Below are 14,476 nucleotides of genomic sequence, written 5' to 3'. Positions count from 1 at the left end.
AAAAAAAACTATTTAAATGGGACGACGGGGCTCGGTTGGTAGAGCAACCGTGCCAGCAACTTGAGGGTTCCAGGTTCGATCCCCGCTTTTGCCATTCTAGTCACTGCCATTGTGTCCTTGGGCAAGACACTTTACCCACCTGCTCCCAGTGCCACCCACACTGGTTTAAATGTAGCTTAAAAATTTAGATAATGGGTTTCTTTATGATAAGAGCTTTGAGTCTCTGGAGAAAAGCGCTATATAAATATCATTCACTTCACTTCACTTAAATAAACAATTTTGGTTTTCCCCACATAGAAAATCGTTTTTACAGATAATGCAACACATCGAGGATTGTTAAGAAGTGCAAGTTAAATATTGCTTGTTTTCAGAATAAAAGACCTGCTAATTTTAGGATGTCTTATCAAGTAAAATTACCTGTCCATGCAATTAGTTAATTTCACTAGTTTCTAGTATTTTATTTCCTAAACTCTAGTCTTTTTTACTTTAGCTCTATTTTGCAGTGCATTTCAGTGAAGTCATTTACAAAAGGTAAACATGTTAGACCAGGCTTAGAGAAACTTGCAGCTACACAACAGATAAGCACAATAGCACACAAGCTAGACATTCGTAGAAGTGTCCTTAATTGAACAATTAAAATAAGTCTAAAACATGTGTTAACATAAACAAGTATCAAATCATTAAAGCCCCATATTACTTACATGTACAAAGTCTCCAAGGCTGAAGCGTATAAGAAAGTATCTAGTAACAAACGTGTCCGCATCGTTCAACACACTGCGACTCATGACCTTGATTTGATTAATTATTGTGACCACTAGGTGTGGCCAGGAACAACACAAAATCACTCCACTTCAAAAGTGTCATAAGGTTAGGGTTTTGCATACCTATACCATTGCTGATATCGTACCGGATTGATATCAGTATTGTCCATTACTCAAGGCTCCAATATCAGTATCGTATCAGAAGTGAGAAAGTTGTATCGGGACACCCCTACTTTCTATAGATCAAATCTCTATAGATGTCTTTTCACTACAGGGACAGTTTTACATAGAAAATAGTACTATTTTCTGTTTATTCAATGCATGATATTGACTGTATCAACATATAGTTTCAGCTCAAGGCGCTATGTCCTAAATTCTACACTATATAAACTTGCACTACACTACACGACAGTAAAAATGCTAAAAATATATATATTTATATATATCTGCCTGTGAAAAGACTATGTGCTCAATGTCCATGTATGAATGTGTGAAATGTAAAAAGTGTTGGTTTGTTTGTCGGTGTGCACGCCTCACCCCTCTCTACCATTCCTGGCGCTCAGGGTCCATACCAAAGGGTCTAATCTTGCAGGGTAACTTGTCATTCTCTCAGCAGCGACAGACCTGACAGTGGGCAAAATCTACGCTGCCATGATGATCATGGAGTACTACAGACAGAGCAAGATCAAGCGCTCTCAGGCTCTTCGGGACGAGCAGGTAATGCGTGTCCGGCTGAGGTCAGCCACATTTTTTTGCTTTTGGTGATTTACACATTTCTATTAAAAAAAAAAGTGAAAAAAAAAAAAATTGCATTTAAAAATATATATATGGAAGGATGTATTTTGGAGAAAAAGTTTGCAATATCCTGTTATGTTAAAAAAAAGAAAAGAGGTTGCACTCACAAATATACATATATATGTTGATGAGTGTATATTTTGACTGTATTTCATTTAAGGGCAATAGTGGGGCTTTGGACCACAGGGTCAGGGGTTCAAGCCCCCCACGTGGGGCTAGTTGCTGAAAAGTAGCCATTCACCCATGAGCACAGCACTGCAACCGAAACTGCTTTTCAACCCACCCTCATTATGCATATTAGGAGATTGAGTGTATTTATTTGAAATATAATACTTTTATTATAGAGGTGATGGCCATGCACTCCCTTGACATTAACAGAAATACCAATGCTGCCATCTGCTGGTCAAACTGACTCATCTTCTTGGGAACTAGTTCATCTAGTTCCGGGGTCGGCAACCCAAATTGTTACAAGAGCCATATTGGACCAAAAATAAAAAAATCTGTCTGGCGCCGCAAAAAATCAAAAGCCTTATAATGAAGGCTTACATGATGTAAGTGTCTATATTAGGTATACTAGCCTACTATCAAAGGCTGACGCAAATCTTCGTTGACAGAAATGTTGTATTTTAATTTGTATTCTACACATTTTTGCAACATTGGAAATCATTAGTAAAATGGAGGCTTCTCACATTTCTCCTGGAAATTACTGTCTTAGAATGGCCAAAGGTATAGATGTGTGTGTCCAAGTTTAAGAAAACGGCAGGCTGTCTTCTTCTAATGGATTTAATATAATCTTTGCAAGCTGAGTAACATTTGCTGTGGTCTGGAACAACATGGCACACAAACAGCTATCAGAAATGCAGCCAATGTTACATACAGATAATGTGTCATGAGACATGCAAATATAAATTAAATACTGAGAGCACATAAGTAAAGGAAATTAAATGAGCTCAAATATACCTACAAACAAGGCATATTGATGCAATATGTACATACAGCTAGCCTAAATAGCATGTTAGCATTGATTAGCTTGCAGTCATGGATTGACCAACGATAAGCACTCCAGCAAATCAATAGAATCAACAAAGCTCACCTTTGTGCATTCACGCACAGCATAAAATGTTTGGTGGACAAAATGAGACAAAGAAGGAATTGCATAAAACACGTCTTTCTGTGGCAGCGTCGGAGAAAGATGTACATGTAAACAAACTACGATGAGTTCAAGGTTAGCTGAAATTACTAGGACAAAACGGTGCTTGCCAAATACTCGAATCAGTGAAGCATGTATAACATAAACCGTGGGATTTCTAACAATTAGGAAGGTTTGTGTCATGTTTGTCCTCCTACACAAACCATATTCAAACTAAAATTATATTTTTTTTTTCATCTTTTTCCATTTTCGCACATCTCTGAAAGAGGTCCAGGGAGCCACTAGGACGGCGCTAAAGAGCCGCATCGGCTCTAGAGCCGTGGGTTGCTGATCCCCGATCTAGTTCTATATATCTGTCTAATGTGTATCACAAATATAATGTTAATCTGCAGACAATGGTGTACTTTTTATTGCACATTTCATAAAAATATGTCAGCTCTAATACGATACCAATAATGGAGACCTGAGCATTGGCGTATACCGATATTAGTCCAGTACGATATCAGCACGGATCATAGTAGATACTTTTGTAGTGTAGAACGTCAGAAAATGTTTATTCAAGTGAAATTATTTAGAGAATAATAGTAGGTACCTTGTGACACATTTATGCTATTTAAGTGAAGTGATATTGTGTTTTTGGCTACACCTAGTGGTCACAGTAATTTATTAAAATAAGCTAACGACGTAGTAAGTCGAATGGTGCGGACACTTTTTTTTTTTACCGGATACTCTCTAATACGCTTCTGCCTTGGAGGCTTTGTATGTGTAAATAATATGCAACTATAATTATTTAAATACTTGTTTATATTGACAAATGTGGAGTTTTAAACTGCAATATTGTTCAATTAAGGATACTTTTTATGTATGTCTAGCTTGTGTGTTATTGTGTGCTTAGCTGTTGTGTAGCTGCTAGCTCCTAGTAGCCTACAGCCTAGCATGTTTAATAAGAATCAGAAATACTTTAATAATCCCCGAGGGGAAATTAAGATTTTCAGCACAATCCCATTCAAGATCAGACAAACATTACAGGGAGACAGAACAGGATTGCTGACGTGTTTGCCAACTTCCGGCGCCCCTTACAAAAAAGGTGAAAAACAGGTAAACGCTGAAAAATATTCAGTCTAAGCCTGGGCCCTAGGAAGAAGAAACAAACCTCATAGCCATAGCACACATAAACATGTGTGTAAGAGGGAAAAATCAAAGAACTCACAGGACATTAAAGACATTAAAAGAGCAGAGCTGATGCAACCATCCACTTCTACACACAGCCACAAAAGTAAAACAACAAAAACAAAAACATATAGCCATCGTCTGCTGGGGTGGGGGGAGCATGGCCAGAGACGGGAGCAGACCCAACAAAGCAATTCATTTAATTAATTTCCCCTCCCCTCTGGGATTATTAAAGTATTTCTGATTCTGATGTTTAGTGAAGTGAAGTGAATTATCTTTATATAGCGCTTTTCTCTCTCGAGACTCAAAGCGCTTTACATAGTGAAACCCATTATTGGGAATAGTCAATCATCAATCAACCAAAGTTTGCTTCTATAGCCCTTAATCACAAATGTCTCAAAGGGCTGCACAGGCCACAACGACATCCTCATCTTAGATCCCACATCAGGGCAAGAAAAAAACTCAACCCAATGGGACCACGGTGAAACCCTGACCGCAAGATGAACGATGCAATGGATGCCGAGTAGATACGGTTAATAATGTGAGAGTCCAGTCCATAGTGGGGGCCCAGGTGTCTTGCCCAAGGACACTATGGCTATGATGGCGGAAGCGGGAATTTAACATGGAACCCTCAAGTTGCTGGCACGGTCGTTTTACCAACTGAGCTATGTTTACCTTTTCTAGGTTATTTTGGTCAAATACAAGAAAAAAACTTCTTGCAACCAGCTTTGCACAAGTAAACACGCTGTATTGGAGCTGATATTGTAGATTATAGATGCAAGACTGTATCATCAGATAGTTGTCTTTTTTTTTTTTGCTGATATCAGACCGATCAGGACACCTCAAACATTTAGTACCTTTTTTTTTAATAATAAGCTTGAAATACCGTATAGGCCAGGGGTGTCAAACTCATTTTAGCTCAGGGGCCGCATGAAGGAATATCTGTGCACACGCGGGCCGGACTATTAAAATCATGGCATTAAAACTAAAAAAATAAAGACAACTTCAGATTGTTTTCTTTGTCTTACTTTGGCCAAAAATAGAACAAACACATTCTGAAAATATTACAATAAAAATAGAGAAAAAATACCGGCAGCGGTATGTGAATGAATGTTTATAACTGAATACATTTACATATGCGTAAAAATGTGTTTTCTTTTGTATAATTTTTTTCAAGAATTAAGTAACGTTTATGACAACTTTTTCTCCAAAACACAATATAGAATGTGAGATATAACAGGATAATGCATATACTTATCATTTGTTTTCGAAACGGTTACAAAAAAGTGGGACCCCGAAAATTTACTCTGGGACCCCATTTTTATGACTTGATGACATTTTGAAAATTCCTAGCACCAAAACTGATGGAGTATTGGTGCGTGCAAAACAGCAGCAGGCGGCTTTGGCCTGTGGGCCGGTTCTAATACTAATCAAATATCATCCCGGGGGCCATAGATCATTAATTCGTGGGCCGGATCTGGGCCGCGGGCCTTGACTTTGCCACCCCTGGTATAGGCACAATGTGTACTCTTTCCCCACCTCCTCCTTCCTTCACCCTAATACTCCTTACTCGACAATTTATTTTGCATTGAGCCATTGCATTGATGTGAGTACTGTGCAATGCTGTCACATCTTAACAACCCTTTTATTTACCAAGCAAGGTTTCCCATGAATTTGCATTATTCACCTGACCAAAACATCTTGGATGCTTTGCGGAAACAGTTTTGGGTATGGTCCTTTTCTGTTCCAGCATGACAAAGCAAGGTCCATAAAGGCATGCTCGGAGAAGTCTGGTGTGGAATAATCCCGTCAAACACTATTGAGAAGAACTTGATCAGATTGATTATAAATATTCCCACGGCTTCTCTTGGTATTATATACTTGCAGCCAGTGTTTTTCAACCACTGTGCCACGGCACCGTGAGATACAGTCTGGTGTGCCGTGGAAGATGATCTAATTTCACCTATTTGGGTTAAAAATATTTTTTTGCAAACCGGTAATTATAGTCTGCAAATGATGTGTTGTTGTTGAGTGTCGGTGCTGTTTAGAGCTCGGCAGAGTAACCGTGTAATACTCTTCCATATCAGTAGGTGGCAGCCGGTAGCTTTGTAGACGTCGGAAACAGCGGGAGGCAGTGTGCAGGTAAAAAGGTGTCTAATGCTTAAACCAAAAATAAACAAAAAGTGAGTGCCCCTAAAAAAAAGACATTGAAGCTTAGAAGGGGCTATCCAGAACAAAACTAAAACTGAACTGGCTACAAAGTCAACAAAAACATTGCTGGACGACAGCAAAGACTTACTGTGAAGTCAATTACATTTATATAGCGCTTTTTCTCAAGTGACTCAAAGCGCTTTACATTGTGAAACCCAATATCTAAGTTACATTTAAACCAGTGTGGGTGGCACTAGGAGCAGGTGGGTAAAGTGTCTTGCCCAAGGACACAACGGCAGTGACTAGGATGGTGGAAGCGGGGATCGAACCTGAACCCTAAAGTTGCTGGCACGGCTGCTCTACCAACCGAGCTATACCGTCCTGTGGAGCAAAGACGGCGTCCACAATGTACATATGAACATGACATGACAATCAACAATGTCCCCACAAAGAAGGAGAAAAACATCTGAAATATTCTTGATTGCTAATACAAAGTAGATGCGGGAAATATCGCTCAAAGGAAGACATGAAACTGCTACAGGAAAATACCAACAAAAGAGAAAAAGCCACCAAAATAGGAGCGCAACACAAGAACTAAAACACTACACACAGGAAAACAGCAAAAAAACTCAAAATAAGTCACGGCGTGATGTGACAGGTGGTGACAGTACACCTACTTTGAGACAAGAGCTATATTGATGCATGCTTGGTTAGGGTTTAAACCAGGGGTCACCAACCTTTTTGAAACCAAGAGCTACTTCTTGGGTACTGATTAATGCGAAGGGCTACCAGTTTGATACACACTTAAATAAATTGCCAGAAATAGCCAATTTGCTCAATTTACCTTTAACTCTATGTTATTATTAATAATATTTATCTTTGTGGAAACACTGATCATCTTAATGATTTCTCACAATAAATATATATAGAAACAGATAAATATCAATATGCAACACTCTATTTTTATATTTTCTCTAAGTGCACATTTTTCAAATTGATCATTTTCAAATGATCACTTCTAAGACAGTCTTGTGAAATCACAATATCCCATTTTAACAAGCTAGCCACTAACATTTTTTTAACAAATCATGAATTATTTGCATTATTTGTACAAATAATAACTCATGTAAAATACAAAAGTCAACTCTCAAATTTTTAAATAAATCATGTCACACTTTGAACTGGACACCAAATCTGTTATCTGTTTCTTTGTCAGTTAGTGAAGACCAAGTCTTTAAAATATGTTCTTGGATTTTCAAATTCTATTTGAGTTTTGTTTCTCTTAGAATTAAAAATGTCGAGCAAAGCGAGACCAGCTTGCTAGTAAATAAATAAAATTTAAAAAATAGAGGCAGCTCACTGGTAAGGGATGCAATTTGAGCTGTTTTTAGAACAGGCCAGCGGGCTACTCATCTGGTCCTTACGGGCGACCTGGTGCCCGCGGGCACCGCGTTGGTGACCCCTGGTTTAAAGTCATACCCAACAATTGAGACAACGACTTTTTACTGTCAACTGAGTTTCGTTTTTTAATGATTTCTGCTGGTGGTGTGCCTTCGGATTTTTTCAACGCAAGAAAATGTGCCTTGGCTCAAAAAAGGTTGAAAAACACTGCTTGTAGCAACCCTCACCTCTTTGTTGAACCCACTTCTGTCCCTGCTTTGCTCCTTTTTTCCGTGCCCTTTTTCCCCTGTCGGTCTGCCTGATAGTTGGCGATGGCCATGTTGTATATCTTACACAGAATCGAACGCCATTACTATTTCAGCGCGTGGACCCTTCCCCCACCCAGGACGGGGGCCCGGCCCTCAACAACGCCCTCCCTCCACCTGAGACCACAGAGACGGTGAACAGCCTGTGAGTGGGGATTCTGGTGAAGGAAGTCGGGTATACTGTGGGTGTGTGACGGCGTGTGTTTGTGTGGTAGCCCGGTGGAAGGGGGGCTGCCGGAGAGCCGCTCATGGGTCACAGCCCGTGCTCAGGAGATGTCTCAGAAGGTCGGGAGCTGGAGCCCTGAAGATGGCCTGGGAAGCATGACCACGTCACAGGTAGAAAAGCTCATGGGCGCACAGAAACACAGGCTGGATCCCACACACATGCAGTAAACATATACAGTACATCTATGACATTTACTGGGTTGTCATTTGTCCTGCCATCATTTTCAAATGAGTTCCCAAAGAACGGTTCTGTACCCAGGTGGGAATGGATGCATTTGTCCTAATCTCACTCATCATATACTCGCCATCATGTGATCACCACAGAAAGAGTAATTGCAATTGGTTTATGACCACTTTTTTAATATAAAATACCGTATTTGTCCCCAGTAATATTCCTCCGTCTTTCTATAATTTCCTAACCAAACAAGTAATATGTTTTTTTCCTAATTTATTGTAAGCACTTCAATGTTTACAATTTTTCTAAATTCTTCAGTGCAGGGGCCGCATTGGGTTACAAAAATTTGGCCAGGGGCCGGGCTATATATATATATATATATATATATATATATATATATATATATATATATATATATATATATATATATATATATATATATATATATATATGTGTGTTAGGTCAGGAAGACACAGAGGCTATTTCATCCCTACAAGCCTATTTTGCAGGTTTCTCTGCTTTTCAGGGGATTATATATATATATATAATATATATATATATATATATATATATATATATATATATATATATATATATATATATATATATATATATATATACACACACGTTAGGTCAGGAAAAAACACAGAGGCTATATCATCCCTACAAGCCTGTTTTACAGGTTTCCCTGCTCATCAGGCTTGTAGAGATGAAATAGCCTCTGTGTTTTTTCCGGACCTAACGTATATTCCGCTCTATCCCGGTATTGAGCACTGTACAATGGATAAACCACAGAAACCTCGACTATACATATATATATGTATATATATATATATACACTACCGTTCAAAAGTTTGGGGTCACATTGAAATGTCCTTATTTTTTAAGGAAAAGCACTGTACTTTTCAATGAAGATAACTTTAAACTAGTCTTAACTTTAAAGAAATACACTCTATACATTGCTAATGTGGTAAATGACTATTCTAGCTGCAAATGTCTGGTTTTTGGTGCAATATCTACATAGGTGTATAGAGGCCCATTTCCAGCAACTATCACTCCAGTGTTCTAATGGTACAATGTGTTTGCTCATTGGCTCAGAAGGCTAATTGATGATTAGAAAACCCTTGTGCAATCATGTTCACACATCTGAAAACAGTTTAGCTCGTTACAGAAGCTACAAAACTGACCTTCCTTTGAGCAGATTGAGTTTCTGGAGCATCACATTTGTGGGGTCAATTAAACGCTCAAAATGGCCAGAAAAAGAGAACTTTCATCTGAAACTCAACAATCTATTCTTGTTCTTAGAAATGAAGGCTATTCCACAAAATTGTTTGGGTGACCCCAAACTTTTGAACGGTAGTATATATATATATATATATATATATATATATATATATATATATATATATATATATATATATATATATATATATATATATATATATATATATATATATATATATAATTTGTCTCATTGCAGATTAGACAAACTGCCTTTTCTTTACATTGAACAAAAAAAAGTAATATATCCGCTGATGTTTAACAACTCTACACTCGGAGTCTATTTTACGTTTCCCCAACGATTTCGCCATTTTTTTCCCTCGTGCACTAATTGACTAAAGGAGCGCGCACTTGCCGCGCTCTCGCCTTACTTTGCGACGCAAGCATGATGACGTCATGTTATCGAAGGGAAAATGTATTTTTAGACCATATAATTTGCCTGAGCGGCTCGGAGACCCTGTAACAAGCGGTACAAAATGGATTGATGGATGGGCGAGAAAGGATAGATTAAAAAAAAAAAAAGATACAATTGTTGGGTTTTTTTTTTTCTCGGGACTACCTGCAGGCTGGATTTTGGACGCTGGCGGGCCGTATCTGGCCCGCGGGCTGTAGTTTGGGGACGCCTGTTCTAAAGAGACAATACTATAGTAATGAAACTTGGATGTAGTCATCCCTCGCCACATCGTGCTTCAATTATTTATATTTGAAAATATAAAGATATTTGAAAATATACATTTTGGCGGATATTTTTTTAAAGCATATTTTACAACATTTTGGCCCTAAATAAAGAATTTTCAAGCATAAAAATGGCTAAATAAACTAGACATATTAACACAGCAGTAGTATTGGCCTCTGGAGGAGATCAAACCAATCAGAGCACACAGTTCAGTAAATAAAGTAATTAAAATTGTATATATATATATATATATATATATATATATATATATATATATATATATATATATATATATATATATATATATATATATATATATACATATATATATATATATATATATATATATATATATATATATATATATATATATATATATATATATATATATATATATATATATATATATATATACATATATATATATATATACGTTAGGTCAGGAAAAAACACAGAGGCTATATCATCCCTACAAGCCTGTTTTATATATATATATATATATATATATATATATGCCTGTATATCCATCTATTTTGTACCGCTTGTCCCTTTCGGGGTCGGGGGGGGGGGGGGGGGGGGTGCTGAAGCCTATCTCAGCTGCATTTGGGCGGTAGGCGGGCTACCCCCTGGACATATATATATATATATATATATATATATATATATATATATATATATATATATATATATATATATATATATATATATATATATATATATATATATATATATATATATATATATATATATATATATATATATATATATATATATATATATATATATATATATATATATATATATATTGACCAGGGTGTACCACGCCTCCTGCTCATATATATATATATATATATATATATATATATATTATATATATATATATATATATATATATATATATATATATATATATATATATATATATATATATATATATATATATATATGTGTTAGGTCAGGAAGACACAGAGGCTATTTCATCCCTACAAGCCTATTTTGCAGGTTTCTCTGCTTTTCAGGGGATTATATATATATATATATATATATATATATATATATATATATATATATATATATATATATATATATATATATATATATATATATATATATATATACATATATATATATATATATATATATATATATATATATATATATATATATATATATATATGTATAATAGTAATACAATGAGAAGCAACAATTGAAAAATAGAGTAAAGCGATATATTGTAAAAAAAATTTGACAATAACTAATAACATATATTTGTCTTTAGATATATGTATACATTTGTTTTGCCTTTTTTAAAGAAAATACATGCGTCGTAGAAACTATTTTTCTCTCTATGATCGGTTTAATTCATGCTTGTTGCCTTGACTTTCTTTCTTTTACTTAGTCTTTTTCACTATGTACACCTGCATAATATAAAGAGAGCTATGTGCAAATAGACATATCTTTAGTTGTGACTTAAAAGTATCAATGTAACGATATGTTCATTATTGTGGTTGTGATTTGTCAGTGTGATGCAATTCAGTTCTACAGAATCGCAAACTACAAGCACAATTCTAAACATTAAATACTTCTGATCGTCTGATTATTACTTTGATACCAGATTCGATCTTTTTCAATTGTGCAAGTGTACCTACTAAAGTGTCCGCTGTGTATAGCTCCAGACTCTAGAAGGAAAACATGGAGAAAAGGAAAAAGTCCATCATTATGCTCATCAAATCCTCTCATTGATTACATTCCTGTGTAAGACCCTTGGTTCTCTGCCTCTGTGGACAACACCCCCCCGCACCTCCCTCAACACCGCCTGCACCTCCCCGAGTCCCTTCTACCCGTCGCCATGGCAGCCAGTCACAACATCTCCTGCTCTCCTGCTCTGTTTGCAGACGGTAGAGATGAGAGAGATGGGGCAGGATGGTTACTCGGATACTGAGCACTTTCCACCAATGGAAGGCCACGGCAGGGCCGCTTCCATGCCCCGCCTACCAGGCGACAACCAAGTGAGCAGCATTCTCACCTCTCCAACCTCTCATTTTCCTCTCCTCATTATGTCCCCGCATCACGTCCTCTTTGTCATACCCATCTTTGCTAAACCATTCATTGCTGTGGTGACAACTTTCAACTCCATTTATCGAAATGTGTCGAAAACAATTCAACCAGACTAGAAGTTGCAATATTTTTAACTTAATCGTTGATATACTGTACAGTAGTACCTCAATTTACGAGATTAATTTGTTCTAAATTAATTGATATCAATTGGTGCTTGGCCCCCCCCAAAACAGCACAATTTTAACATGTAACATGCATTTTAAAAAGAAAAAAATGTTTTTAGATATTGTATAAAAATAATACAAAAGAATGTACTAATAACAATTACAGGTGTTTTATGAAGTAATAATAACGTACGAAAGGGTGGATTTCTACGCTATCTCCTTCTAGCTGCCTCACTGTCAAATACACCATCCGCAGCTTTTCCATATTCTCATGGATGAATTTCAGCCGTTTAGCTATTATTTTAACATTCTTTTTTGGCGACTCGTTCTGCTTTGGTACGGCGCAGACTTGCTGTGATACGCTCCCAATTGCTTCGCCGAGTTGGCGAGACACTCAGTCATGTTTTTGATTGATTGATTGATTGAAACTTTTATTAGTAGATTGCAAAGGATAAGAATACATTATATGAAACAGTACAGTACATATTGCGTACAATTGACCACTAAATGGTAACACCCGAATAAGTTTTTCAACTTGTTTAAGTCGGGGTCCACGTTAATCAATTCATGGTACAAATATATACTATCAGCATAATACAGTCGTCACACAAGTTAATCATCAGAACAAGGACACCATAAAAGTGTAGCTCTCAGCCTCTTATGGTATGTACATCAAGCTGCAAAACGTTGAAAGTTCAAAGAAGCAAAGTAAGAAAGAGTATATACATTGAATTATTTACAATCCGGGGGGTGGCATGTGGAGGGGGTTGGGAGTAGGTTAGCTATCAGCTATCAGCATATTGCAGTCATCATACAAGTTTTAATGATTTCTTTTTTTAATTCATCCACAATTACAAGCACTTTTATTTTTTTCCAGCGGTTGGAAAAGAAAGTTGCGTCCATCTCTCGTTATAAGCTAATGCTAGCGAGTAAAACCAGTTATTTTGGGCAAATCTTACAGGGTTCACTGTGATATTTGCTAGTCCAACCTAGGGCTGCGCGGTATACCGGTATTAGTATAGTACCACGATACTAATGAATCATATTCGGTACTATACCGCCTCTGAAAAGTACCGGTCGCCCACGTCCTCACGTCGTGTCATGCAGACGAGCATGTTCGCCAATGCACAATCACGGAGTACTTACAAGCAGACACGGTGTGGAGACCCACTAAAACGCCCTCAGGAAGAGGTGCTTTAAGACGTCGCTAGCTAGCTAGCGGCTAATGTCTGTCCGCAGTCAGCAGTGTTGTAACTACTCCGAAATCACTAATCCTTGTCTCCATGGAGACATATCAAGCACATTTATTTCAAATATCATCCCTGTAGGATGGGTGATGGCTATACATGTGAGTGTGGTAATAATAGTCTATAGTAAGCAAAGTCTAACCAAGGCTTCGTTATGCCCGATCATAAACCATTAAAACGTTCATCTTGACCTTCAACACACTACACATTAGCGAATGAAGTGCACACTTACTCAACAACCATACATGTCACACTAAGGGCGGCCATATGAACAACTCCAACACTGTCATAAACCTGTGCCATACAGTGAAACCACACTAAACAACAATGACAAACACATTTTGGGAGAATACTTGCATCGCAACACAACATAAACACTACAGAACAAATTCCCATAATACCCTGCAGCACCAACTATTCCGGGACACTATACAATGTAAACAAACACCATTGGTATATCTACACGTAACATCCACTGTAATGATACCAAGTACAGGAGTGTTTCTAGTCAATACTACTATGATTACATCGATATTTTTTAGCATCACAATATCTTCTTTCGTTTTTAAAAAATTTATATTATGTTTATAAACTCAAGAAATATGTCCCTGGACACATGAGGACTTTGAATATGACCAATGTATGATCCTGTAACGACTTGGTATCGGATTGATACCCAAATTTGTGGTATCATCCAAAACTAATGTAAAGCATCCAAACAACAAATCAAATCAAATCAAATCAACTTTATTTATAAAGCACATTTAAAATTTACCACAGGGGTAGCCAAAGTGCTGTACAATGGGCAGGTTAAAAGATAATATGAGAACCGAGCAAACACAACACAACACAAACAGAACACAATAAAATATAAATAAATAAAATAAATAAAACATAAAAACAGGTTCACAGCAGGT

General features: G+C 36.8%; 1 protein-coding gene across 15 annotated transcripts in view; it reads left to right on the top strand.

The window, feature by feature from the left end:
• Nucleotides 1–14,476, top strand: part of cacna1aa (calcium channel, voltage-dependent, P/Q type, alpha 1A subunit, a) — a 212,350-nt gene that overhangs the window by 157,461 nt on the left and 40,413 nt on the right. For 8 of the 15 annotated variants that reach the window (XM_062036798.1, XM_062036797.1, XM_062036796.1 and 5 more), the window contains 4 exons: nucleotides 1,375–1,478; nucleotides 7,766–7,878; nucleotides 7,949–8,069; nucleotides 11,986–12,099. In XM_062036798.1, coding sequence (XP_061892782.1) covers nucleotides 1,375–1,478; nucleotides 7,766–7,878; nucleotides 7,949–8,069; nucleotides 11,986–12,099 — 452 coding nt within the window. The remainder of the gene's footprint in view (nucleotides 1–1,374; nucleotides 1,479–7,765; nucleotides 7,879–7,948; nucleotides 8,070–11,985; nucleotides 12,100–14,476) is intronic. The other 7 variants (XM_062036805.1, XM_062036806.1, XM_062036793.1 and 4 more) reach the window with 4 other exon arrangements.

The sequence above is a fragment of the Entelurus aequoreus genome, linkage group LG25 (assembly GCF_033978785.1).
Source record: "Entelurus aequoreus isolate RoL-2023_Sb linkage group LG25, RoL_Eaeq_v1.1, whole genome shotgun sequence".
NCBI classification, from domain to species: Eukaryota; Metazoa; Chordata; class Actinopteri; order Syngnathiformes; family Syngnathidae; genus Entelurus; species Entelurus aequoreus.
The sequence above is the reverse complement of the archived record's forward strand: the minus strand, read 5'-3'. Positions and strand labels throughout refer to the sequence as shown.